Raw genomic sequence first — 27,281 nt, forward strand, 5'->3', positions numbered from 1 at the left:
TTTTGCACCTCTCACCCTGGGGCTCTGCAGCATTGCTAGAGAAAATTGTCTGCCCGGACTGATTTGTGGAATAAAGTAATGTGAGTTACTCAGCCTCATGGGGTCTTCTCCATTGCTTGCCCTCCTGTTCTCTAAGAATTCCGTCACCTTCCCTACTGAGCCTTTATTGGTTTTTCTGCTCTCTTCAAACCCCATCCCAATTCTGAAATTCTCACTGTGTAAGCACTTTGAGACTGTTCAGTGTGCCCCACGTCCCCCATCCTTCTACCTCTACGTTTCTAATTTCCACTCCATCTTAGTATTCCCTTGTCCACTGTGAGGTTTCATAAACTTTTCTTCAGCATCCCAACATAGCTTTGAATCATGAGAATAGAACGGAGATAAGTTATTTTATTTTCGGTTTGTTGTCCTATAAGCATACAGTGTGAGACACTTGACTCTGTTATAGATTTTGTTCAGTCGTGACTGGGAAACAAGAAACTTCAACAAGATAGCTACATACAGGTCATTACATGCATTTAAATTGTTTCCTGAACTTTGTTTTGAGATATAAAACCAATGCAAATCTTATGTTTCTCCAGTATGTAGGCACGTTATTTGCTAGTTAAGCATGACAGAACGCAAACTTCATTGTCTCAAAAACCATTCATATGTGACCACTGACAAATCATTTAATAAGACAGTCTTACATAGACTCCCTCTCATTCATGGAATGGGTTTTTGAAGAATGGCTCCAGTATCCTTTCCTTTGCCACACTTAGATGTTCCTGAAAGGAGTAAAAGATATCTGAGCACTTCAGTTGTGATGCCAGCCTTTATTTTCCAGGAGAAAAGAGTCTTTTAAGAAAAGAAAATTAGTGGAATTTTTTCAAAACATTTTAACCAAACTGGAAGTTTCCCAACAAAAGCAGATAACTTGCCTTCTGTTACATTATCCAGTTCCTTGCATAGATTGTGTGAGTTCATTTTAGTGTTCAAGTACATGTGCCACGTACGTTGGGGAAAGACAAACTCCTGATCGCAAGGAAATGGACCTACACTTTTTTTAAAAAACCTGCTTTATTGAGGTATAACTGACATGATAAACTGCACATATTTTAAATGTACAATTTGATAGGTTTTGACATGTATACATCTGTGAAACCATATCACAATCAAGATAATGAAATTTATCTTTCTGCCTCTTTATAATCCCTCTCCGTCTCCCCTCCCCACAGCCTCCTCACATCTCCCCACTCCCATCCCCAAGCAACCATTCATACTGACTTGCTTTCTGTTACTATAGATGAATTTGCGTTTCCTAGAATTTTATGTGAATGGAATCATTCAAAGTTTCTCTTTTTCATCTGGCTTCTTTCACTCAGTCTGATTAATGAGATTAGTGGAACAACATGAAAATTCATCCACATTGTTGTGTGTATCAGTAGTTCATTCCTTTTTATAGCTGAGTAGTATTCCATTGTTTGGCTATACCAGCGTTTATTTATCCATTCACCTTTTGATGGACATCCAAGTTATTTTTAATTTTTTGCTATCACAAATAAAGCTGCTATGAACATTTATGTACATGTCTTTGTATGGACATGTTTTCATTTCTCTTGGGTAAATATCTAGGAATGAAATGGCTGGATCATATGGTAGATGTATGTTTAACTTTTTAAGAAATTGTCAAATGAATTTCCAAAGTGGTTGTTCCATTTTACGTTCTGACTAGCAGTGCATGAGGGTTGAACTTCCTCCACATCCTCGCCAACACTTGGTATTGCGGAGTCTTTTTAATATTAGCTGTTCTAGGAGGTGGGTAGCATGTTTTTAATTTGCATTTCCATAATGACTAACGTTGAACATCCTTTCCTGTGCTTATTTGCAATCTATATATCTTCTTTGGTAAAGTTTCTGTTCAAGTTATTTGTTCATCCTCTCCCTACACCCACCCCCCCTTTTAAAAAAACTATTATTAGGCTTTGAGGGTTCTTTATTCTGGATCCAAGTCTTTTATCAGATGTATGGTTTGCAAATACTTTCTCCCAGTCTGTGTCTTGTCTTTTTCTTAACAGTGTCTTTTGAAGAACTGAAAATTTTAATTTTGATTGAGGGTAGTTTAATTTTTCTTTTATGAATTATGCTTTTGGTGTCATATCTAAGAAATCTTTGCCTAACCCAAGGTCACAACTACTTTCCTCTATGTTTTCTTCTAGAAGGTTTATAGTTTTAGGTTTTACATTTAGGTCTATGATCTACTTTGACTTAATTTTTATATATGGTGCAAGGTATGAATTGAAATTTTTTTTTTGCATATGAATATCCAGTGGTTCGAGCACTATTTGTTGAAGCCTGTCCTCCACTAAATTCCCTTTGCACTTTTGTCTAGATCAGATGTATGTATATGTGTATATCTATTTCTGGTCTCTACTGCCTTCCATTGATCTGTTTGTCTTTATGCCAATACTATACTCTCTTGATTACTATAGCTTTATGATAAGTCTTGAGACCAGGTAGTGTTAATCTTCCAACTTTGTTTTTCTTTACCAAAGTTATTTTGTCTGTTCTAGGTCCTTATATTTCCATACGAGTTTTAAAATCAACTTGTTAATTTCTACTAAAATGCTGGGATTTTGATTATAATTGTATTGAATATATAAGTCAATTTGGGAAAAATTGACATCTTAATAATATTGTGTCATCCAACCCGTGAGCAAGATATATCTTTCTATTATTTAGGTCTTCTTTAATTTTTCTCAGCAATATTTTGTAGTTATCAGTGTACAAATCTTTCATATCTTTTGTCAGATTTTCCCCTAAGTGCTCATATTTTTTTAGTTCTAAATGATACTGTTTTTTAAATTTTTATTTCTGATCACTTGTTGCTAGTAAGGAGAAATACAATTGATTTTTGTATATTAACCTTACATCATAACCATGACCATGTACACATGTTAGTTACTTTGCTAAATTCAGTTATTAGTTCTAATAGCTTTTTTATAGATTCCGTTGGATTTTCTACATAGGCAATCCTGTTGTCTGCGAATAAAGACAGTTTTACTTCTTGCCTTCCAATCTGTATGCTTTTGATTTCTATTTCTTGCCTTTTTGCACTAGCTAGGATGTCCACTACAATGTTGAATAGAAATGGTGAGACAGACATACTTGTCTTGTTCCTGATCTTAGGGGAAAAGTATTCAATTTTTTCACCATTAAGTATGAGATTAGCTATAGGTTTTTCATGGATGCCCTCCATAAAGTTGAGGAAGTTTCCTTCTATTCCTAGTTTGCTGAGAGGTGTTTTTTGTTGTTATTTGTTTTTTTAAATCAGGAATAGGATGTTGGATTTTGTCAAATGCCTTTTCTGCATCTATTGAAATGATCGTTTTAAAAAATTTTTTAGTTTGATGATGTGAATTACATTAATTTCTTTTGAATGTTAAGCCAACCTTGCATTCTTGGCTTTGAAAAGGAAAGAGGTTGTGATAAAGATATTTCCTGTTCCTCTCAGAAATCACCCAAACAAAAGTGAAAATGAGAAACAGAAAGTAAATACCATATCTGATGACCAGGAGAGAGCAGAAACCCCGAACAATGAATTTCATAGGCTGAAATAAGCAGTGGAATCACTGCTTGGTACAAATCACTTTGGAAATTATTGGGCAGCATTTACCAAAGTTGAACATTTACATACTCTGTGATCCAACAGTTTCACTTCAAGAGAAATGAGTGCATCTGTCTACCAAAAGACCTGTACAAGAATATTCATAGAAATTTTATTCATATAGTAGCCAAAAATTGGAAACATGCCAAATGTCCATCAACAGGAGAGTGGATAAATTGTTGTCTTCCCATACAATATGATAGTACACACTAATAAACGAGAACAAACTACCAATAAATGCAACAACATGGATAAATCTCACAGATGTAACCTTGAAAAAAGCCAGACACTAGAGTACATTTTGTATGATTTTGTTTTGTATGATTTCAAGAATAGGCTAATCTATGTTGATAGAATAGTGGCTTCCTTTCAGGAGAAGTATTGATTGGGAAAGGGCATAACAGAACTTTCTGGGATGATAGAAACGTTCTATATCTTGGTCTAGGTGGTAGTTACGTGGACACACACACAAATATGCAAAAATTCATTGTGCGGTATCCCCAAGATTTGTGCATTTTACTTGAATGTAAAATGTGTGTGTGAATTACATGTCAATTAAAAGGGAACCAGGATGAGTTTTTTCCAAAATGATTTAATATGAAAAGACATCTAAAAACGTAATTCATGGTATAAACAGAATAAAGCAGAATAACCAAATAGTCCTTGTAGTAGATGCAGAAAAAACAATTTTATCATTCAACATCCATTCATGATCAAAACTATTAGCAAACTAGGAATGGGAAGGAATTTCCTTCGCTGGATAAAGGTTAACCACCAAAACTCTACAGTAATCTACATAATTCTTAATGGTGGAACCTTGGAAACAGTTCCTTTTTTTTTTTTTTTTTAAAGAAGATTAGCCCTGAGCTAACATCTGCTGCCAATCCTCCTCTTTTTGCTGAGGAAGACTGGCCCTGAGGTAACATCCGTGCCCATCTTCCTCTGCTTTATACGTGGGACGCCTGCCACAGCATGGCCTGCCAAGTGGTGCCATGTCCACACCCAGGATCATGAACGAGTGAGCCCCGGGCTGCCAAAGCAGTAGGTGTGAACTTAACCGCTGCACCACCAGGCTGGCCCAGCAGTTTCTTTTAAATCAGGCTCAAGGCAAAGGTGCCTATGAACAGCAATTCCATATGCCATTGTCTGGAAATTCCAGCTTGCACGGTCAGAAGATAAACACACAGAAAGAGCCCTATTCTGATAATGCCTGGCTGTTAGATCAATGTGGTAGCCTTCAGATAGAGGGCTTCACAACTTCCATATATGTTAAAAATATTTTCAAGTGTACAGTATCACATATTTTAAAAAATTGGGCTTTGGTTAGACATTTGAAGATACAAGCCAGAAAATATGGTAGAAGGAACAGATCTTAAATCAAGTTCTTTTATTTTTAAGATGGAAAAATACTTGAAAGGTAAGGAGGCAGCATAAAGGAAGCAAGATCCAGAATACAGATGAGGTGTTTGCTCAGCAGGAGGGAATAACTTGCCCCAAGTTGGTTGCATTCAGACCCTGACAGAACCTCACAAAGACAGCTCTTTATCCCAGGAGGAATGGGATAATAGACTAGGGCTGGGCCAGGAGTCTGAGACACCGTGAAGCCGGCTAGTTTGGGCCCTTCCTTCTCCAGGATTCTCATGAGCTCTGCCCTCGATGCCTCTAGGTTTCTGGCTGGGGGACCCAGGCTGGAGATTTGGGGTAAGGGGTGAGGAGTCAACGACGCCGACACTGTGATGACGGTGGGCCGGAGATGCCCATCCCTGGCCCCAAGTTCTACCCTCGCTCCCAGCGCCGAGTCTCCGCTTGTGTGCCTCTCTCCGCTTTCCCTCTCTTCCCACACCCCAGCCAAGCCTGACTCTTCGTGGCCAGAGCTGGAGATCTCCGCCAGGGGACGCACCTTGCACCGTCGGTCGCCGGGTCAGCAAGCTGCGATTCCGGAGGGTGTCGATCTTCCGAGATGGTTAGCACCTTCCCTGTGTGGGTGCCCACAGCCCTCCGATCCCCGGTTGGGTCTGGGATTTCTTTTCCAGCCTCAGGCCTTTGCTCGCCCCGCTCTGCCCCCACAGTCAACGCGCCCGCCTTGACGCCCTCCAGCCATCACCCTGGCCCCCCTCCCGCGCACCTGAACCTAGGGGATTGCGCGGTGCCCGCAACCCGCACCTCCTCCTGGGGCGACTTCTCCGCGCAGCGCTGGCCGCTTCCTCCTCCCCACGAGACCCAGTCTCCTCCCTCCCCTCTGTGGCCGCGGACTGCTCAGGGAGCAGAGCCGCTCCCCTCAGTCCCCAGGCGGGACGTGGCCTCCCGCTTTCCCCGGCACACGCGAGTCTGGGGAGAGTGCCCCCTCCCGGCTTCCCGCAGCCGGCCCTTAGAGGTTCCCCGGGCGCCGCACAGCCACCTACTTCCAGGGACCCTTCTCCTTCCCCCAGGGTGCCCACTGACAACTATGTCTCCAGTGGTGCCCCCCAGCCTCATCAGCCCTCTTGACACCGCCCTCTCGCGTCCTGGCCGTTCCTACTCGTTGCTGCCTGTTCCTTGAGGCAGAGGAAAGTCCTACCGGACGCTAATGCTCCTAGGAGCCCCCAGGATATGTGTATGCAGCTGCGGATTTCCTCTCTGCTTTCTTTGACACAAGGCCCTCGCGGCTGACACATCCTCCGCTCCGGTTCCTTATGCCACCCCACCCACCTCCAGCTTGATCTGATTATTTTTCTGGCCAGGCCAAACGGGTGACTGGATCCCCACCCCCACCCCCATCTCATCAGAGCAGGCTGTGGGGTAGGGTGGGGGAGGACCGGCAGAGATACAGGCTCAGCCACTAAACAGCTTTCCCTTCTTGACCCACACCGGAAAAGCTTAGAACTCCCTCATTCCAGCATGTTCTTTGTCCCCAGTCTTGCATTTTTAGGCCTTTTAACTCTAAAGGGAGGACTTTGTCTACATTTAAAGGAATTTCAGGAATTATGTTCATCTTATCATTTTTCTTTCCTCTCTGCAAGGTCGCTCACTTTATTCCTTTTTATCTGCATGCTCCACTCCTATTTGCCCGCCCCTAGAGTTGGCCATTCCACTGTTTTTTGTCTTGCCAAAAAGTGTCTTGTTTTGCTGACATGTATTTTAAATTTGTGTAAAAAGAATTGTATTATTTCTTAGTTTCTTTCCACTCAATGCTAGGATTTCAAGATCCACCCATATAGCTTCTGCCCCTTCTAACTGCCTCCTCCTCCTCGGGGTGCTCATGCACCATGTTTTACCTTTCCCATCTCCTGCCACCACCAATAACAGGGCAATCATCATTCTCACACATATCCCCTCTTATGCAGAGCTTCTCAAACATTAGTGTCCTCGTGTATCACCTGGGAATCTTGCTAAAATGCAGGCTCTGATTCAGCAGGCTTGGGGTGGGGCCTGAGACTCTGCATTTCTAGCCAGCTCCCAGGTAATGCCTACACTACTGGTCCTGGGACCACACCTTGAGGAGCAAGGCCCTTATGGGCCTCTGTGAGAATTCATTTTGGGTTGCTATGTCACAGGGTACGTGTTGATCTAATCTGATAAATATTGCCCATCTGTTCTCCAGGTTGGCTGTACCACATTACCCTACACCAGCATAGCAGGAGAGTGGAAGGCATATATTTATGTGGGGAAGGGAAGAGGACCTTCTCCTTGCTCCCGTCTACATCCTCCCTCACGGTGTATCTGGTCTGGGCCAAAACCTCCTCTCCCCTTAATCAGAATGGCTCCAAGCCTCTGGGGGGATATCCCTGGCCAGCAATGCATGGCTAAGTCTACGATGGACCCGACACTAGCATCCTGGCTTTATCTCTGATGGGAACTTTAAGAACAGGCATTGGGAAGCCATGGGGTCTTTGCTTAGGTTGTATTTCCTCCATCGCTTTCCCGTTAGCAGCCTGGTAGGGTGGACTAGGACTCAAACAACCTGGCTTTGCCACTGTCAAGAGGCTACCCCGAGCCTGACTTCTCATGTCTAAAATGGGATAGTAACAGCATAGCTATAGTTAGTGGTGTGAGGCGCCGGTCCAGGAACTTCACCCACACCCCAGGAGCCCCACAGGAGCCAGGTGTTCTTGCCTTTGTTTTACCTGCAAGGACAATGAAGTTGAGGAAGGTTTAGCAATTTCCTCCAAGGCCGTGGAGCTAGAAAGTGACAGTGCTGTGATTCGAACTCAGCCTCAGCTCATACACCAAAGCCCATGCTAACCATGAGGCATACCACCTCCAAGTTCTGCTTTGCCCTCACTACCAGGCCATATTTCAAGGAGAACCACAAGGGAACAGGAAGGAGGTGCTGGGGTTTCAGTCACTGATGCTGAAGGCATCTAACCAGTGGCATGCAGGGTTATGAAACTCCACAGCAAATGGGTTTTGGCAAAAATGAACCCGAGTTCTAGGGGCTGGTTCCCAGGGCCTGAGTATTTAGGTAGCAGACGAGGGGGACTTTGGGTCTAGGGCTTTAGGAGTAGGAATTTTAGGTACACAGTGGGGTCAGGACTGGGTGGGAACTGGGGAGGGTCAGGAATTGGGTGGGGGTCAGGAGTGGGTTGGGGGTCAGGTGGGCGGGTCTTTGCTGTGGATACAGCTGTCTGTCATGTGCCTTACTTGGTAATAACTGATCACTCACTGTTTTGTTTGGAGGGTCAGCAGATGGAATGGCCAGCATCCTGGGCATCAAGAGATGCCACCTTCCAAGGCCCTTCTGGTGCTGTGAGCAGCTTGCTGGGTTGGTTTTAGAAACCCATGGGTTATGCTGTCCCCACTCACACAGCTGTGCAAGCATCTCTTGGCACCAAGCCCCAGCCCCAAGCATTTCACAATCAGAAGAGTTCAACATGTGCACATTTTGAGATTTCAGAGCACAAGACCTTTTACATCTTGTCCATTCCCGTCCATCCTCTGTTTACCATTGTAGAGCCCAAACTGTATCCCCAGATACAGAGCATTTCTCTGAAGGCCTAGGGAAGCTTCCTGCTCTTTCACTGGCCTTCGGGGTCAAAAGACCTTTTGAGCCTACAGAACGTCCTCAGGGTTCAATACAATATCTTACAGTTTTCTGGTCTTTACAAAGTACTTCACATGTTAGTATTGCCTTTGACTCACAACAACCCCATGACAGTGCTGGAGCACACTTAACACTGAGGTTCAAAAGAATTGATTGGCCAGGGCCACACATTGTGTAGGTGGGTGAAATGGGATGTCTTGTTCACTTTTCTATAACAGAACTTAGGAGTCTTAAAGAGTGGGTACTCTCTGGGACCCTCACTTCTCTACTTGGCCCATTTCCCAGACTTGGGATGTGGACTGAGGCAGGAGGTAGGAAGTCTAGGGAGTGGGGGGCAGAAATGCCTGAGGGTTAGTTAGTTTAGGTCTCATAGGGCTTCTGGCCAGCCCTCTCTCAGCTAGGTTTCAGTCAGTGGGCCTTTTCTAGAGCCTCAGGAAGTTAAAAGAGGGGGTGGGAGGAATGCTAAGTCCAGGGGTACCCATGTAGTTTTCAACGAGTCTGAAGCTGAGACAGCAGGACAGCTGCAAGAAGAAGATGTTGCCAGTCACTAAGGGGGCCCCAGTGGTGTCGCCACACCCATGTGGGAGCACTTGGTGGCTTGGCCAAGCTCTGTTCCTGGCTAAGCCTTCTGCTCTGTCCCCTCTTCTTGAAGCCCTTGAGGCCCTACACCAAGTGCCTACAGCATCAACTTAGGGACGTGCCCAGAGGCCAGGCTACCCTGCCAGCTCCAGCAACATCACACATGCCCTGACCAGTGCTAAGGATTGGGGGTCTGGGGCCTGCTGAAGCAGGAAGGCCCTGGTCCCACTGCCCTCCCTCTCCCTCCGGGCCTCAGGCCCTAGGCCAGGGCTCAACAGACACAGGCAGCGGGATGGGGTTGCCCTTCTATTGGTCCAAGTCCTGAGCGTAGCCTGAGTGAGACATGGAGGTGAGAAGGCCCACGAGGCTCAGCAGCGTGGAGAACAGCAGCAGGAAGGAGGCGGTGAAGAGCAGGGCAGGGAGGGCACTGAGCACCAGCAGGAGGACAGCTGGCAGCAGATGGCGCCACACTGCGGCCGCGACAGGCCACAAGGAGCCCAGCAGGTGGGAGCCAGTAGTGAAGAGTGCATGGCACAGCATCAGGGCCAGCAGCAGGTAGAGGATCCCCTCCAGACCCCACAGCATGCGCTGCAGTGGTTGCCGCCAGCCCGATGTGGTCCACCACTGGGTCCAGCTCTGGGGCACGTGGCACATGCACCAGCGCACCCAGCCCTGCCGTGTGACCCAAGCCGACCAGGGCACTGCCCGCTGCAGCCCCTCGCCAGCCCCAGTGGCATCTGTCTCCATTCGCGGCTGCTGCATCATGCCTGGTGCACCTGGGGAGAGAGCCAGGCCAGCTGTAGGAGCAGTCCTGGTGATGCCTGAGACTTCAGGGCAGGTGGGGGTGAGGGGATCAGGAGGGAACCAGTGTGCGTGGGGTGAAGCTTTGAGCTGGGGCCTGGGTCTTACCTCTGGGCAGAGCCACCTAAGTCATGTTGCTTCCTGAGTGCCCAGGACGGCTTGGCAGCCAGAGGCAAACCCCCACTCTCACTCACTCCCACCCTCCCCAGAGGAGCCCCATTGTGACCCGGACTGGGGTGGGGTCCAGCCAAGAGAGGAGCCACTGGAGGGCATGAGGGTCACCTGAGCCCCTCTCCATGGACCCTCCAGGCTGGCAGGGGAGTCTGGTAAGCCCACAGATGTAGATTCTCATGCTTTCTTGTGAGAAGTCTTCTCTGGATTTCTGTCCCTTCCCTGATGGCCGATAGCCAGTCCCACTCTGTTCTCTTGCAAGTCTTTCTGGATGCCCATTCTCTAGAACTACAGAGAAGGCCAGAATGGCCATCCCCAACCAGCAGGCTCTGAGATGGCTACCACACCCTGCCCTGGGCTCCCTATCCTTTATCTCACATTCTATCACTGACCTCAGACTCAGACCCAAGCATCCACTGTCCATATTGTGGGCCTGGAGGTCCCCTAAGGTTCAGGCTGGGAATAAAGGGGTACCCTCCTACCTGCCCAGCCCAGGGTGGAGGAAAGGAGGCCTGAGGAAGCAGTGTGGCCAGTGTATTTCAGGAGGGCACTCAGGCCCAAGGATGGAGGCAGAAAGCCAGGCCAAGCAGGGCCAAGGGCATGCCGTGAGCTCCCAGGAGCAGCCTCAGGCCCAGAAGCAGCAGTAACAGAGCCTCCAGGAGGCTGAGTTGTCCTGTGACTGCCATTGTTGGCAGAAGTAGGGCCTCCTGTTGTCCTGGACCCTCGCCGGCCCCCTGACTCTGGCCCCCTGTGAGAAGTGTATGCTGTGACCGCGTGGGACCTGCAGGCCTGTGGAAAGAGAGGGTGGCAGCTGGACTTCAGATGGTTGACCACCTGCCCACCTACCAGGCTACTGCCCACTTACCTGTGGAGTAGGTCGAAGGCCAGGAAGCTGACCAGTAGCAGCAGCAACAGCAAGGCTGGGCCAGCCGTGGAAGAGACTGCCAGAGTTGTCAGTCCCAGTGCTGCTAGCCCTAGGACATTGTCCAGGAGCTGGGCCGGGCTAGGGCCCCAGGGGGACACACATGGACCCACTGGACTACCTGACCCCTGCCCAGCACCAAGGCCCCTAGGATGGACTGGGATAGGATAAGCAAGGGCTTCAGGCCCGGGCAAGTAGAGATGGGTCATGGAGGGAGGTGGAGGTTACAGGAAGGACTAGTGCTGGGGGGGGGTGGGGTGTAGGGGTGGGAGTGTGGTAGGGGGTGGGACCCTGAGTGACACTCAAGGGTGAGCTCAGGGAGCGGGGAATTGGGCTCCTTGGGAATCTCCCCCTCCCCACACACCCACCCACCAAGCCCTCCTCACCTCCTCCCACTCTGATCAGCCATTCTGGGACTCGGCAGCTGGGGCATTGTGACCTATTGCCAGGTGGGGTCCTAGGAAAGGGAGGGGGCTGCTGCTGGTTCCAGCCTCATGAGCAGCTGGTGGCCTAGGTGGGGCTTAGCCAAAAGGAAGTCAGCAATTTCTGAGAACTAAGACTCACCCTTTCGCCTTAGCTAATTCTCCGGAGTAGGGCCCTCCCATGGGGATCTGAATTGCCAGGAAGGCATTCTAAGCCCATCACTACATGGGCAGCTGACCAAGGGAGGAAGGGCTGCTTGCTTTGTTCTGTAGGTTTCTAGAGTTGTGCATCCAGGAGCAAGTCATTCAATCTTTCTCTCTCCCAAGAATGGGGTGATGATGTCTGTGGGCCTTTATGGGGAATTTTTCAGGACTTGGCCCTGGAATGCAGAGACGGGCTCTGCCAGGAAGCAACCTGAGGCTTTCTGGGGCTGGGCTCCCCTGTGACCTGCTAACTGGGGGTGGGGCAGGAGGGGGTGGTTTAGGTGTTCTAAACACTATGGTTTGTCGGAGGTGTTCCAGATACTGGGATTCCAGAAATGGCATAGAGGATGTGAATGTAAGAAGGCTGCAACATAGTAACCCCCAAACTGGAGGTTAAGGTTACCCTCTGAGGATGAAATTAAGGAAAATGAACATGTGATGAAGGGATTGGTCACCTAGAAAAGAAATCTTTCCCCACTGATAATCTGTAAATGGGTGGTATTTACAGAGGTTCCAGCACATCTCAGTTTAGTGACTTGAGAGGCAAGAGGGAAATGGATCATAATTGAAAGAACTTAATCTTTGTCCACATCTCATACTTTGGTTTTTGTGTGTGTGTGGGGAAGATTGGCCCTGAGCTAACATCTGTTGCCAATCTTCCTCTTTTTGCTTGAAAAAGATTGTCACTGAGCTAACATCTGTGCCAATCTTCCTCTATTTTATGTGGGATGCTGCCACAGCATGGCTTGACGAGCAGGTGCTAGGTCCATACCCAGGTTCCGAACCTGTGAACCCCAGGCAGCCCAAGCAGAGTGTGCGAACTTAACCACTATGCCACCGAGCCTGCCCCCACATTTCATACTTTGAAGGAAAACTAATGCGGGTGAGAGGTAGGGGACAATGGCCATACAGCCTCTGGGAGAGGAGGAGACAGAGCAATAATTAGACTGCATATCTGCCTCCAGCGGGCCCTATCCAAAACTCAAGCCTGGTGGTCTTGGCATCTTTTGTGATGATAGGCTCAAGAGCCTATACAGCCAATGCCACTGGCCCTTGGGACCACTCTGGCTCTTCCTAGAGCAATAAAGCAATGCCCACAAAATTCTGAGGGAAAATGATTACCAGCCTAGAAGCGTATATCTGTCCAAATGATTATCGTGTGAGGCTAGAATAAAGACATTTTAAGCCACATAAAAGTTCTCAAAAATCTGACCTTGCATACATTCTTTCCTAGGAAGCTACCAGAGAATGTGCTTCAGCAAAACAAGAAATTAAACTAAAAAAAAAGGACAATATGGGATTCCAGAAATGAAGCTAAACACTGGAGAGGGATGATGAGAAAAGCCTGGGATGTCAGCTGCACTCCCAAGTGAAGAAAGCAAGCAACCCAGCCTGGAATCAAAAGATAGATGCTCCAGGAGGAATGTCTCCAGAAGAAAATGAGGTTGATTATCTGCTGTTTTTAGACATGTTCAAAATAAATATTCAGTTCTGTTGGAGGCTTTGGGATTAGATTAGCAACTGATGCCTGTAAAACCAAGCAGAAGATAAAACAAAGTAATTACTAACTCTGGGGAACACAAAAAGTTGGGCAATAATATTTACATGGTCATAACATAAGCACTGAATATTAACTCCAGGGATTCAGCTCTTTTGGGAGGATAGAAGGAGGGGAAAGTGTATGTTTGTGTATTGGGGGGGGGAGGCGGTATGGGGCAGGGTGGTAGGAAAGCTAAATCTTTAATTCTGCAGCAGGAAATCCACAGATAACATCTAAGTGAAAAATAAAGAAATAGCAATAGAAGCATAGAGGTAAATAAAAGGAGAAATAACAAAAAGAATGAAACGTGGTTTCCTTGGGAGTGGAGAAGCATAGAAAAGAGTCTTCTATTACAGGTCTAAATATGGTTTACCATTAAAACTATATTCTGTAGTATTTTAATAAAAATGCTTTAGTTTAAAAAAGCACATCAATACAGGGTCATATTGTAGAGATCAGGAATATACTCTCCCAGGACGAGTGAAATACCAATTTCCTAATGTTGTGTGGATGCACTCTTGGGGCTTGAGATAAAATTTCTAGTGACAGCATCAAACACCATCAAACTAAGAAGTAGTGAATCTCATGCATTTCAGATGGAGGTGCTCTAAATCTCCACCAAGAGCTTCTCAACCTTTACTGTGCACATGAGTCTCCTGGGGTTGAATCCTCTGGAGATCTTGTTAAAATGCAGATTCTGATTCAGTAGGTCTGGGACGGGATTCTGTATTTCTAACAAGCTCCCAGGGGATGCTGGTGCTCTTGGTCCTTGGCCACAATATGAAGAGCAAGGCTCTCAAAGATATTGATGTACAAAAGAGAGACACCTGGGGGAGGTAGTGATGAGGGGAGGATGGGCATGTGGGGAGGTGCCTTCTAGTTCATCTAGGTGTCACAGGAGCCCCCATTTAATGCTCACCTGCATCATAGGGAGAGCATCTAGCAGGGAGTGAGTTCTGCCTCAGCACCAGGGACAGATTAGGAGGCACAGGCAGGCAGTGGTTTCCACTACTTCTCTATTTGTACAGCCAGATACATAACCTCCTTTCTTTTCTTGATGTTGTTTTATTCCTTCCATGTATGTGGGAGCAAGAGGACTGTATTAAGCTGTTTTCCCCCGCCTTTAATTCATCGGGTTAACTGAGGGGCCCCTGGAACCACATATTATATCACTTGATCATCACAGCAACCCTGAGAGGAAGATAGTATTGTGCCCACTTTAGTTTCTCGGATGAGGAAACTGAGGCTCAGAGAGGTGAAATTATTGCCTGAGGATACCCAAACAAAGTAAATGGCAGAAGTGAGATGTGAAATTAAGCCTGTATGGCGCCAAAGTCATCTATCCTCTCCACTTCCAGCCACCTGACCACACCAGGGAGCTGGAGGCGATTCCCAGCCCAGTCCTTAAACCAAAATCCCTTTTGGGTAGGTGCCTCCACCCAGTCCAGCTCACTCCTGCTCAGTTGCGTTTTGCAACATATCTTCATCCTCATGAGGCCACAAAAAACCCTCCACCTGGCTCCTGGGGCTAGAGATCTGGCTGTGCCAATAAGTGGGTGCAAACCTGCTGCTGAAACCTTGGAACTGCCACCTCCAGAACGTGCTTCCAGGCTTGGCACCTTTGCAGCCCCAGATAACCAAGTGGCAAGGGCCAAAGGTAGCAGCCGGGCTGGGCACGCAGAGGGGCGTGAGGGGATGAGGAAGTTATGAAGGGGCGTGAGAAGGTGCCGAGGGGCTCAGGGGGCATGGAGGGGCATGAAGGGGCCCTAAAGCTTGCAATAGCACAGAGAGGCAAGGGATACAGTGGGGTAAGAAGGGGGATGAGAGGGCACAGGGGACACAAGGGGTACGAGCATCCTGCAGGTCCAAATCCCTAAGAGACTGGTAGGAGGTGGCCAGCCTGCCCCATACCAACAGTCCCTTTGGGGGTGGGTCTTTCCTAGTTCATGGCCTGCCATCTCCTCTCCTGCAAAACCTGGCGCTATTGGGGAGGGTCAGCTTCCTTCCATGCTGCTTGGTCCCCTCTACCCTTGAATATATTAGACACATACTTTTTGAGCACTGACTAGGGGACCAGGCACTGTTCTAGGCTCTGAGGTACAGCTATGAACACCTGGGTGCAAAAGGCTCTTCTGGAGGGTTGCTTACCTCCTGCTGGGTGGGCAGGGGGAGGGGGACCCAGACAATGAACACAACAAATAAAACAAGATAATCTCAGAGAGTGTTGAGTGCCTTGATGACAATGATAAAACAAGGCGAGAGGATAGAGTGTGTGCAGAGGATGGAGCTTACTTTCATCAGAATGGTCAGGGAATGCCTTTGGAAGCAGGTGAAACTAAAAGGCAATCCAAATGATGAGGATGCAAACTTGGTGAAGCAGTGCAAAGGCTCTGAGGCTGGATGGGGCTGGTGCATTAGAGAAACAGTTAGAATGCCAGTGTGGCTGCAGGGATATGAGCCACGGGAGAGCACAGGGAGATGAGGTGGGAAAGGTGTATGTAGGGAAGAACGTTGTCATGAAGGGCCTTGCAGGTGAGCCCACTCAGAACTTAAACCAGGAGGAACTTGCCATGATTTGGCTGCTATGTGGGGAACTGGTTGGGAGGGGGTGGGAGCCTCAGGAGGCTGAGATGTCCTAGCCGGTGTACCCTCAACCCCCTTACACCCCTCTGTGAATCCTGGATGGGGGTGGGACCAGAGACAGGGAAGTGGCTAGATTGGGCTTTAGTGGGAGGCGGAGCAGCCCTCAAGACCTGTTCAGATCCGCTTCTAGCTCTACAGGAGCCTATACTGGCCTCCCATCCCTGTGAAGCCTCGGCCTGGCCCGAAGTACCATCCTCTTGCCCCTGACCGGGCCCCACGCTTCAGGGAGCCTCCACTTTGGCGCACCTTCCTTGAGACTTTCTAAGTCCCTCTTTGGTGTCTGGGACCTGGCAGCGCCGTCCAGGCGGGGTGCTCCAAGTGGCGAGCGGGACCCGCGTGGGCCCTGACCCGGTTACTCCCTTTTGGGGGGTCTCTCTCTACCCAGAGCACATGGGATGGACCAAATGCCTTGGGGAGCTCCGGGACTCACGTCTATGAGGTCGTCCGTGCGGGTGGTGGGTCTCAGTTCCAGGAGCGCTGAGCGGTATTTCTGAGATTGTGAGATTGGGCCGCCAAGGTGGTGCTGACACGGTGATGTGGGGTGATTCGAATTGTTTATATAGGCAGTAGCCCTGCCAAAAATATTTGCTCAGGGCTCCGGGCACGCCCGAGGATTCCTGTCCATCTCTGAGCGTTGCTTCTTACGTGGGGATGGTCGTATCTCCCTGGCGGTCTCCTCGCAAGGACAAAGCACCGACCAGAGGCGCACAATGGACTCATTTCCTTCCTTCTGGAGAGACGACCCTAGCGTGGGGGAGTCACAGGGGGCCTCGGAGGGGGAATGGACAGGGTCCTGCGCTCTGGAATCCCTGGATCTGGAGCAGTCCCGAAAACAGAGCCCGGGGGCTGCCCTGGAGGAGAATGAGGCGGGGGGCGGGAGAGGAAGCGGGGAGGGAAGGACGCGCATCAAGCCTCGGCCCCTCCACCCCCGGCCCCAGCCCGCTGGGTATCAGCTCGAGCTCCTCTCTTCGGGTTATGTAACCTCGGAACGTGGCAGCCTGGCGAGCAAAGGAGTAGGAAAGAGGAGGGAAGGGAGAGGCGGGGCCGGGGGCGGGGGTGGGGTGGTGAGAATCGCGGCCTCTGGCTGGGCCCCTTGGGTTGTCTATCAGAAGGATTCCTGGAGGGCCAGCCCTCCTGTGGTCCCCCATCTCCGCCTCAGTTTCCCCCACTCTTCTTTCTGTCCCACCCACCCTATCAGGGGACCTCTGGCTCTGGATGGATTTCCCTCTTGTACTGTAGTTTCCTCCCTTATGTTCTCAGCTTTGCTACCTTGGCCAAGCCAATTAGCCGCTCTGAGCCTCAGTTTACCATTTGTAAAATGAAGTTTGATTGACAGGTCACGTGTAAAGCGCCTGGCATGGTGCATGGTACAAAGTAGGTGCCCACTGTGTGGGGGGGGAGCCTTGCAGGACCGAGTGAAATCGAGGGCGCAAAGGGCTTTGCAGACTGGACAGGGCAGCGCACGAGTGAGCGGGTGAGCTCGGGACTGCCCGAGAGGGCGGGCAGGGTCGGTGGGTGCGGAGATCTCTGGCGGCCCGGCCGCACCCCGCGGCCCCTCGGGGGTCCGCCCCGCTCGCTCCGCCCGGCCCCCTCGCCTCCCCTCCCGGGTCCGAGGCCAGCGAGCGGGCTGTGGGCGGGCCGGAGGCCGCAGGGGGCGTGCGGCGGCGGCAGGAAGGGGCGGGGGGCTCCTGAGCACCCGGCAGGAAGAGACGGACCCACCGACCGCCGCCGGCCCCGCGCGTCCCACCTCTGGATCCCGCCATGTGGGGTCTCCTGCTCGCCTTGGCCGCCTTCGCGCCTGCCGTCGGCCTGGGTCTCGGGGCGCCCAGCGCCTCCGTGCCGGACCATGCGCCGCCTGCGACCACCGAGGCTCCGATCTCGACCCCGGCCCAGCGGAGCAGCTCGGCACAGCCGCCCGCGGAGAAGAGTAATGGTGAGCTCCCGCCCGGCCCGAGGGCCCTTTCTCAGGCAAGTCGGTTGCCCCACTGCCCCCTGCCTCAAAACACACACACACACACACTCACACACACGCACTCTCTCTCTCTCTCTCTCTCTCTCTCTCTCCCTCTCCCTCTCCCCCTCCCCCTCCCCCTCTCCCCCCTTGTCCCAACACATGGACACACACACACACACACTCTCTTCTCTCCCTCGCTCCTCCCTTGTCCCAACACATGCGCGCGCGCACACACACACACACACACACACACTCCCTGCCCGGTGCAATGGCTGCTGACTCAGCAGCCCCAGTTCTTGGCCAGACCAAGTCAGCAGTCCTGTGCCGGGAGCCAGTGGGATGCTGCCTCTTCCAGCCCAATACCTTCCCTTTTCACTGATGAGGAAACTGAGACCAGAACCAGGAGAAGGGGAGAAAGAGGTGCAGGCAAAGGCACTGAGACTAAGAGGTGCAGAGCAAGACTGTGTAGGAGAGAGCTTGAGGGCAGGGGCTGGAAGGAAAGAACAAGAGAAAGGGAGGAAGAACACTCTTTGCTGAGGCTGCCTGGAGGAATGGGGCACTGCCTGGGGAGGGGGAGAGGCAGGCTGCCTCTCAACTTCTCAGATGTGGAAGCACAGAGGAGGAAGGCAAGGGGACAGTAGTCAAGGAGGGCTTCTCAGAGGAGGCAAGTGGAACTGGGTTCTGAAGGGTGAATATTTCTGAATCAGGAAGAGCTGAAGAGACAGGGCAGCCAAGAAGGAAACAGTGCAAAGGCACAGGGCACCAGACATGAAAATGCACAGCATGTTCTGGAGGTACCTGTGGAGCTTGGGTGGGTGGATGGGGGACTAGGACACAGGCCCAGCCCTGGAAAGGCTGAGCACCCTGGCAGACATGGATTTGCGGACAGGACATCTCAACCCAGAGGGCAGAAGCAATGATGGAGGCGGCATGGGGGCTTTGGGGCATAGGAGGGCTCCTCTAAGGAAATCTGGGCTGAGATGCGAAGGAAGAATGAGAATTAGGCAATAAAATCAGAAGTGGTGGGTAGTATGATGGGGAGGGGACAGCCAGGGCAAAGGCCTGGAGGTAAAGAACCAAACTCAGCTCTTTGGAGCAACCAGAGAGTTCCCAGTGGCTGGATGTAGCTCTCCGTTGGAGAGGGTCAGAGGTGAGGCTGACCAAGCATGTACTCATGTCAGGAGGGAGAAGGAGGTAAGGAGGTGTCTGGAGAGTCAGGTTGGGGTCCGTCTGTGTAGGCCTTTGAGCCCGTGCTGAGGTCCTTAGATAGTTGTGTGTAGGGGCGTGCTGTTGTGGGCTTGCATGCTTTCTTGGGCTGGCAGACCACTCCATCTGCCATTCTTCCCTCCTCTGGTGCTATGCCTCCCCGGTCTCCAGGGACCTCAGAACAGCATGTCCGGATTCGCATCATCAAGAAGAAAAAGATCATTATGAAGAAACGAAAGAAGCTAACTCGCCCCACACCCCCAGTGACTGCTGGGCCTCCAGTGACCACCAACCCTGCAAAGGCCCTTGATCTCCCTGAAAAGCAAGAACCAGGTACCGCCCCTCCAGGGGCTCTGCCCAGACTTGTGGCCACTGGCCCATATAGTAATGTTGCTCTTGGCCTCAGAGGCATAGGCACGCCCCCAGCCTGCCCAGCACACGGGCAGGCTGAGGCTCAGCTTCCCACCTGCCCCCACCACTCTCTCTCTGATCCTGTCTCACTGCTCTGTCACTGCCCCAGGCTGTCCCCCTTTGGGCCTGGAGTCCCTGCGAGTCACAGATAGCCAGCTCGAGGCATCCAGCAGCCAGTCCTTTGGTCTTGGACCACACCGAGGACGGCTCAACATCCAGGTCAGCACCCCTGGCTCAGAGCAAGGCGACCTCGAAGACCTTCTTCCTGCTGCGCCCCACTCCCCATCCTGGCCCACCCCACACTGCCCTTGTGGTCTAATCACCATGTTCTGTGCCCACAGTCAGGCCTAGAGGATGGTGATCTATATGATGGGGCCTGGTGTGCTGAGGAGCAGGATTCTGAGCCGTGGTTTCAAGTGGATGCTAGGCACCCTACCCGCTTCTCAGGCGTTATCACACAGGGCAGGAACTCTATCTGGAGGTGAGGCAGGCTAGCTCCAGGTCGGGAAGTCATACACAGACTTAGGAGGGCTGGAGTGGGAGTCCTGGGGCCACTGATTATCTCCACCACCACTCCTGCCAGGTACGACTGGGTCACATCATACAAGGTCCAGTTTAGCAATGACAGTCGGACCTGGTGGGGGAGTAGGAACCGCAGCAGTGGAATGGACGCGGTGAGTGGTCCCATGGTGGCTGAGGCCCTCTGTGCTGGGAGTTGGGCACCCAGATCACTCTAAGGTGCTGGGCTGGGCTGGGGCTCCTCTGAGGACAAAGAACAGATGCCAACTTGGGCATCCCAGGAGAAAGGGGGTTGTTGTCAGGATGGGTGGCACCAGCAGGCAGCCTTGGGAACCAGGCTGCTCTGGAACATGCCTGCATCTTCCCCAAATACTTCCTCTGTGACGTGGGTGCCATTCATGCCTCCTGTTGGAACACCCCTTCTGGCAAAGGGCCTCTGGTCCTTGCATCACTTATCTCCCCTTCTCATGGACCTTTTCACACCAGGCTATGGGGTGGGGTCCAGGCCAGCTTTAGGATGGGCTTCTCCTGAGTCATGTGGCCCTATTGGTCTAATGAGCTGTGACCAAGCCAGAAAGCACGGCCGCCTAGGGCTGCCCATTGGCAGGGGTTGTGGGCAGGGTGTCTGTGTTTGAAACAGAGTGCAAGTCTCCAGCTGAGCCCACCAGGGTGGGTTTGACAGTGAGCTTGGAGGCCTCAGCTCCTTTCCTGGATCCTGAGCCAAGCTGCTGGGATTCCAGCAGCTCCAACAAAGGACTTGATGCCGCCAGGTATTTCCTGCCAACTCAGACCCAGAGACACCAGTGCTGAACCTCCTGCCTGAGCCCCAGGTGGCTCGCTTCATTCGCCTGCTGCCCCAGACGTGGCTCCAGGGAGGCGCATCTTGCCTCCGGGCAGAGATCCTGGCCTGCCCCGTCTCAGGTGGGCAGTTGGACAAGGCTGGATGGGCAGGGTGCAACCTCCACTGTGAACTCACCCTTTCCCATGAACTCCCTCTCCACCAGATCCTAACAGCCTGTTCCCTGAGGCCCCTGTGCTGGGATCCCCCGACCCTCTGGACTTCCGGCATCACAATTATAAGGCCATGAGGAAGGTCAGATGTAACCCCTATGAGCCAGGAGGGAGGAGCTGCCTATCTCAAGTCCCCTTCCCACCACGGCGTAACCTGCTATGACTGCCCTTATGGCCCCCTCTATCCCCTGCTGTCTCATCTTTCTTTCCTGTTGACCCTTAAACTCTTCCCTAGTTTCCCTTGTTATGAATGCCTCTCCTGTTCTGACCCTTCCTTCCTGTCTGGTGCTCCCCTCCTGTACCATGCCATGGTGCCCCCATCTGTGTAGGCCACCACTGGCTTTTGTAAGTCCTTCCACAGCCACATGTGGTCTGACCCCTGGGTCTAATCCTCCTATGCCCCAGCTGATGAAGGAGGTGAACGAGCAATGCCCCAACATCACCCGCGTCTACAGCATCGGGAAGAGCCACCAGGGCCTGAAGCTGTATGTGATGGAAATGTCGGACCAGCCTGGGGAGCATGAGCTGGGTACTGGCAGGCCGGGTGGGGAAAGGTAGGCACAGGGAGGAGCCATGGGTGTGAGCCAGCTGCAAGCCCCTGTGTGTTCCCAGGGGAGCCTGAGGTGCGCTATGTGGCCGGCATGCATGGGAATGAGGCCCTGGGGCGGGAGTTGCTCCTGCTTCTGATGCAGTTCCTGTGCCGTGAGTTCCTGCGAGGAGACCCACGGGTGACCCGGCTGCTCACCGAGATGCGCATTCACCTGCTGCCCTCCATGAACCCTGATGGCTATGAGACTGCCTTCCGCCGGGTAGGCAGCCTGGCAGAGGGGCCACCCTGCTCTTTCCTCCCTGGTGCCTGGAGTCTGCTTGTCTTGAACAAGCCCTTTCCCTGGCAGGGCTCGGAGCTGGTGGGCTGGGCAGAGGGCCGCTGGAACCAGCAGGGTATTGACCTTAACCATAATTTTGCTGACCTCAACACACCACTTTGGGAAGCAGAAGATGATGGGCTGGTGCCTGACACTGTCCCCAACCATCACCTGCCACTGCCCACTTACTATACCCTGCCCAATGCCACTGTGAGTATTCTGGGGGCAGTGGTGGAGAGCCACCCTGGGGGCCCTTGTCTCTGTCTCCCTCCCCTCCTGACCTGCCCCTGTCCAGGTGGCTCCTGAAACGCGGGCAGTGATCCAGTGGATGGAGCGGATCCCCTTTGTGCTGAGTGCCAACCTCCACGGGGGTGAGCTCGTGGTGTCCTACCCATTTGACATGACTCGGACCCCGTGGGCTGCCCGTGAACTCACGCCCACCCCAGATGATGCCGTGTTTCGCTGGCTCAGCACCGTCTATGCCGGCACTAATCGGGCCATGCAGGATCCAGATCGCCGACCCTGCCACAACCAGGACTTCTCCTTGCATGGCAACGTCATCAACGGGGCTGACTGGCACACAGTCCCTGGGAGTAGGTGCCTGAGGATGGAGTTAGCCCTGTCCCTTGAACCCCACCCCAATAAGACAGTCTGCTGTCACATACAGCATTGGTGTCAATTCCCACTGGGAAGTGTCTCTCAGAGGAGGGCCCCAGGAGGGTGGGGCTCCCGTCCTTCCCCGTTAGGCTCCAGTGTCTGTGGTACCCCTAGGCATGAATGACTTCAGCTACCTACACACCAACTGCTTTGAGGTCACTGTGGAGCTGTCTTGTGACAAGTTCCCTCACGAGAATGAACTGCCCCAGGAGTGGGAGAACAACAAAGATGCCCTCCTCACCTACCTGGAACAGGTCGGATCCGAATCCCTCACCCCCAGCCTGCCCAAGTCATTCCTGGCTGGTCTGCCCTCCGTGTAGGTTGCAGCTCCCCACAGGGGTCTCCTAAGGTCCAGCTGAATATTCTGACTCACAAATGCCGTGGGTTGCACTTGGCATCAGATTGACTTGGAGGGATGTAGGACAGGAAGCACAGTTTGCCAGCAGGGTGGCGTCAGACATTGTTAGCCAGTAGGAGTAGACCCCATGGCAGTCTGGGCGGTGGTCCCAGAGCTATTCTCGGGAGAGCTGTTCTCACAAAAGGTTCACATAAGGCAAGTGCAGGAAGTGCCCTGGCATAGACGCTTCATATTCCACAGGAACTCATGTCCCTTGCACTAGCTCCATCGGTATAGTTTCCAAAGGTTCTAAAACGACAAGCCCAGTAACAAGGGTCATTGAACTTGGGGAAGCCCGAAGATATGCCTTCCTGTCAGGTATTTATAGTTCTCCCAGTCCAGATGCAACTGATCAATCAGATATTTTTACCAGTGTATCGTCACCTGGGAGCATGGTAGACGTACTGTCTTTTTCAAGTTCACAGGGGAGCAGAGCCAGGAAATGAACTGAAGGAACATTCTCATGCTGAAGGGAAAGGATTTTGATAACCTGTCCCCACACAGGTGCGCATGGGCATTGCAGGAGTCGTGCGGGACAAGGACACGGAGCTTGGGATTGCTGATGCTGTCATTGCCGTGGACGGGATTAACCATGATGTGACAACAGGTGCGTGTCTGGGGAAGGGATGGCGGAGGTGCAGGAGGGCTTTATGCTGAGTCAGAAGCCGAGGATCACTGGACCCTGATCTTGCCTTTCACTTCTCTCAGCGTGGGGCGGGGATTACTGGCGCCTGCTGACCCCAGGGGACTATATGGTGACTGCCAGTGCTGAGGGCTACCACACAGTGACACGAAGCTGCCGGGTCACCTTTGAAGAGGGCCCCATGCCCTGCAATTTCCACCTCACCAAGACTCCCAAACAGAGACTTCGAGAGCTGCTGGCAGCTGGGGCGAAGGTGCCCCCAGATCTTCGGAGGCGGCTGGAGCGGCTGAGGGGACAGAAGGACTAACACCTCCAGAAAAGCCCCAGAGCCTTGGGCAGGCTGGACCTGTCTAGAACTGAGGGAGGGGGGTTGAGAGTGGGGAGGGAGGGACAAAGTGGGGTAAGAGGTGCTTGGACCCATTAAAGCTACCTGGTACCTCAGCCAATCTTCCTGTGGTCTTTATTTCTCAGGTCCTCCCCTTGGGCCAGGCCTCAGCTCCCCCTTCTCCCCCAGCCTATTCTACACACACTTGCATACTCTCATCAGTTGACTTCTGGAGAAATAGCGTGGAAAGAGGATCCTGCCTGGGTTCTTTTTGAACCTAGGGCTTGGCAGAGTGACTCAACTCATCAACCATCAACTTCGGTAGCAGGTGCCATTGTAGTGCAGTTAAACATTCTGTAGGCGTCTGCTCAGTGCCAAGTGTGCAAGGAGTCAAAGGTAAACAGTGCCCACCCAGGACCAGTCAAGAGAGAGGACACTTTAGTACAGTCCAGTGTGAGGTGTGCTAAGGTGAAGGCCGGTTGCTGTGGGAGCACAGACAAGGGAGTTACATCCATGGGAGTGAAATACAGCACTGCAGATCAACAGGAGCTCAAACGGTCAAGGATGCGATAGAGGCCATGGTTCTAGGAGTTTAGATGGGGGGTGGGCCAAGTGCAGGGGTGTGGACAGAGATAGCTCCAAGAGAGAGAATTAAAGAGAACAGCTGACAGCATTTGAATTTGCTTCACTAGTCATTTTTGGAGAGTTGGTAAATGACAGGATTTAAATAGTTTCTTTCAGACTAAGGGGAAGTTATGTGTCAGTCTGTGTCTTGCCAGGAAAACAACCCAGTCTAGGTATTTCAAGCAGGGGGAAATTTAATGCTGGGCATTGGATATAAAGGTGTTGGAAGAGCTGGGTGAGAAAAAGGGAGAAGAGAGTTTTACCTAGAAATCAGGAATCTGATAACACCCTTGGTCTGGTATTGATAAGCCTGTGTTTGCTGATGGTGCTGGAGCCCACAGTCACCTGTGGCCACCTGTAGCCACTTGTGATCACTTGTGGTCACCTGCCATGGCCAGAACCAGAAGTAGAATAATTTCTCCCTTCTTTCCAGTTTCTAATTTCCAACCTCTGAAGGCCACTGGCAAAATCCAACTGTAACCTAGCTTGCAAAGAAGCCCACAAATTGTGGTTTCCAGGCTCCCAGCCCCCTGCAATTCAGAGGAGAGCTTGCAAGGGCAGGAACGGGACAGATACTGACAGGCAAAATATGGCACACAGATGTGCATGTAGCCCTTTGTTATGTAAGCTCTGCCTGGTTCTGGGCTCTTGTGTTGTTTGTTTCTCGAGGTATGTCTGTTTCTCTGTCATGTTTTCAATGCAAGATCACCATGAGGAATTTGGGGCCACATCTCCCATCTCCCTGCTCCTTCTCTCCCTACCTCCAGTTCCTCTTGTACAACATCATTTTTTCCCAAAAAAAAAGACTTTTTTTATTCATCAAAGTTTAATATACATAAAGAGAAGTGCACAGCTTATTGGCAGAATGGATTAGAAGACATGACTCAACTATATACTACAATAAACTCACTTCAAATGTAAAGCTATGGGCATCTTGAAAGTAAAAGGATGAAAAAAGATATGTCATGCAAACATTAATCAAAGGAGAGCAGGAGTGGCTATTTTAATATCAGATATAGTTGACATCAGGGCAAAGAAAACTACCAGAGACAGACATGATATAATGATTAACTGAACACACTCAGGTGTGTCTGCTGGAAGTTTCCACTGACTCTCTCCCTTCTCTCTTTGGGTAGCCTAGAACCAGCTAGTTCAGCATAACTGAAATGGTGTGCGATCTCCCCCAGGTGATGTCCACGCTCTGAATTTTCCCCACATCTAGTGAGACATTTTCCTGGCCAGAAAGCTCCCTCTGTTACATAGTTGTCAAGGGGTTCTCAGGTCCCTCCTTCCTTCCTCATAATATGTAAAGTGGCGTGAGAATGGGCCCCTCTGCGGGAGTTCTTTTAGCAGTGAGATCAGCCCTGCCTGGCCTAGCATGCCATCTTTTAGCTAAGAGGACTTCTGGGCATTATGTACATTCTCCCCACACTTTGCCTAGAAGTTTTCTCCAATAAATCCTTTTTGGTGTCTGCACCATGTGTCACTAGAGGTGTTTGCTTTTGCATTCCGCTTGACTTATATGACAAGATGAAGAACACTTCAGCATAATTTAGCAAAATTGAAGGCACACGTGCCCCTATTTCTGGGTATACAATATATACCATAGAGAAACTCTCACAGATGTGCAAAAGGATACATGTACATGAATGCTTATAGTGGCTTTATTTGTCATAGACCCTCGTTGGAATCAGTCCAAATGTCCATCAAGAGTACAATGGAGAATAAAATATGGTACATTTATGCAATGGAATTGTATAGAGGAATGAAAATGAACAACCGCCATATGCAACATGGAAGACTCTCATAGAAACAATTTTGAGTGAAATAAGCAAAACACAAAGGGAAAATGGAATTAAATTGTTTATGGATGCTTGAGTGATAGAATAATAAAGGAAAGCAAGGATATGATTATGATAAAATTAGGAATAGCGATTGATCCTAGGGGGAGCAATGGAGCACCAATTAGGGAGGAGAACATGGCAGGCTTCTGGAGCTTGGCAATATTCTTTTCCTCTTCCTCGTGGGAGTACATTGGTGTTCCCTTAAAAATATATGTTAAGGGGGCTGGCCTGGTGGCGAAGTGGTTAAGTTCGTGCGTCCCACTTCTCAGCGGCCCAGGGTTCGCTGGTTTGGATCCTGGGTGTGGACATGGCACTGCTTGGCAAAAGCCATACTGTGGTAGTCGTCCCTCATATAAAGTAGAGGAAGATGGGCATGGATGTCAGCTCAGGGCCAGTCTTCCTTAGCAAAAAAAGGAGGTTTGGCAGTAGTTAGCTCAGGGCTAATCTTCCTCAAAAAAAAAAAAAAAAGTTAAACTTTGTGTGAACATTTGATGTTTTTTAAAAGTAGCCATTTTCATTTATTAAAAATTTGCATACAATAAAACTCACCTTTTTTTGATGTACATTTCAGTGAGTCACATGCATAGATTCTTGTACCCATCACCTGTTTGTAGACACGAACATAGAGAATTCCCTTGTGCAAACCCTAGGCCATCACTGATAACCTTTCTGTTCCTGTATTTTTGCCTTAGCTCAATGAACTCTCAGCAGGATACACTCAAAGAGATCCACATCTAGATATAAAATCAACCTGTCAGAAGACAAAGAGAGAGTCTTGGAAGCAGCAAGAGAGAAGTGACTCATCACGTACAGGGGGCAAAAAAAGGGAGTCTTCTGTCCATTTAAAAATTTGAGAGTTGAATACAAGTCCTTTGT

At 50.6% G+C, this 27,281-nt stretch overlaps 3 protein-coding genes and 1 long non-coding RNA gene across 4 annotated transcripts; 2 read left to right on the forward strand and 2 right to left on the reverse strand.

Moving 5' to 3' along the window:
• Positions 1–9,538: 9,538 nt before the first annotated feature.
• Positions 9,539–10,010, reverse strand: TMEM239 (transmembrane protein 239). Its single transcript, XM_003363901.4, has one exon. It carries the CDS (start codon positions 10,008–10,010, stop codon positions 9,552–9,554), a length of 459 nt encoding a protein of 152 aa, XP_003363949.1. The 3' UTR covers positions 9,539–9,551.
• Positions 10,011–10,264: 254 nt separating this feature from the next.
• Positions 10,265–13,264, forward strand: LOC138920193 (uncharacterized). The gene is made up of 2 exons (XR_011430963.1): positions 10,265–10,372; positions 13,000–13,264. It is a non-coding gene; the product is annotated as an uncharacterized lncRNA (long non-coding RNA).
• C22H20orf141 (chromosome 22 C20orf141 homolog) lies at positions 10,735–11,348 on the reverse strand. Its single transcript, XM_001496958.5, has 2 exons — positions 11,083–11,348; positions 10,735–11,006 (listed from the first exon to the last, which is right to left on the reverse strand). Exons 1-2 carry the CDS (start codon positions 11,346–11,348, stop codon positions 10,769–10,771), a joined length of 504 nt encoding a protein of 167 aa, XP_001497008.3. The 3' UTR covers positions 10,735–10,768.
• Positions 13,265–17,343: 4,079 nt separating the features above from the next.
• Positions 17,344–24,053, forward strand: CPXM1 (carboxypeptidase X, M14 family member 1). The gene is made up of 14 exons (XM_023626223.2): positions 17,344–17,881; positions 19,280–19,441; positions 19,629–19,738; positions 19,861–20,000; positions 20,103–20,193; positions 20,809–20,959; positions 21,043–21,131; positions 21,455–21,578; positions 21,662–21,858; positions 21,946–22,125; positions 22,211–22,508; positions 22,687–22,826; positions 23,474–23,576; positions 23,678–24,053. Exons 1-14 carry the CDS (start codon positions 17,710–17,712, stop codon positions 23,917–23,919), a joined length of 2,199 nt encoding a protein of 732 aa, XP_023481991.1. The 5' UTR covers positions 17,344–17,709; the 3' UTR covers positions 23,920–24,053.
• Positions 24,054–27,281: the final 3,228 nt, after the last annotated feature.

The sequence above is a fragment of the Equus caballus genome, chromosome 22, assembly GCF_041296265.1.
Source record: "Equus caballus isolate H_3958 breed thoroughbred chromosome 22, TB-T2T, whole genome shotgun sequence".
Taxonomy (NCBI): domain Eukaryota; kingdom Metazoa; phylum Chordata; class Mammalia; order Perissodactyla; family Equidae; genus Equus; species Equus caballus.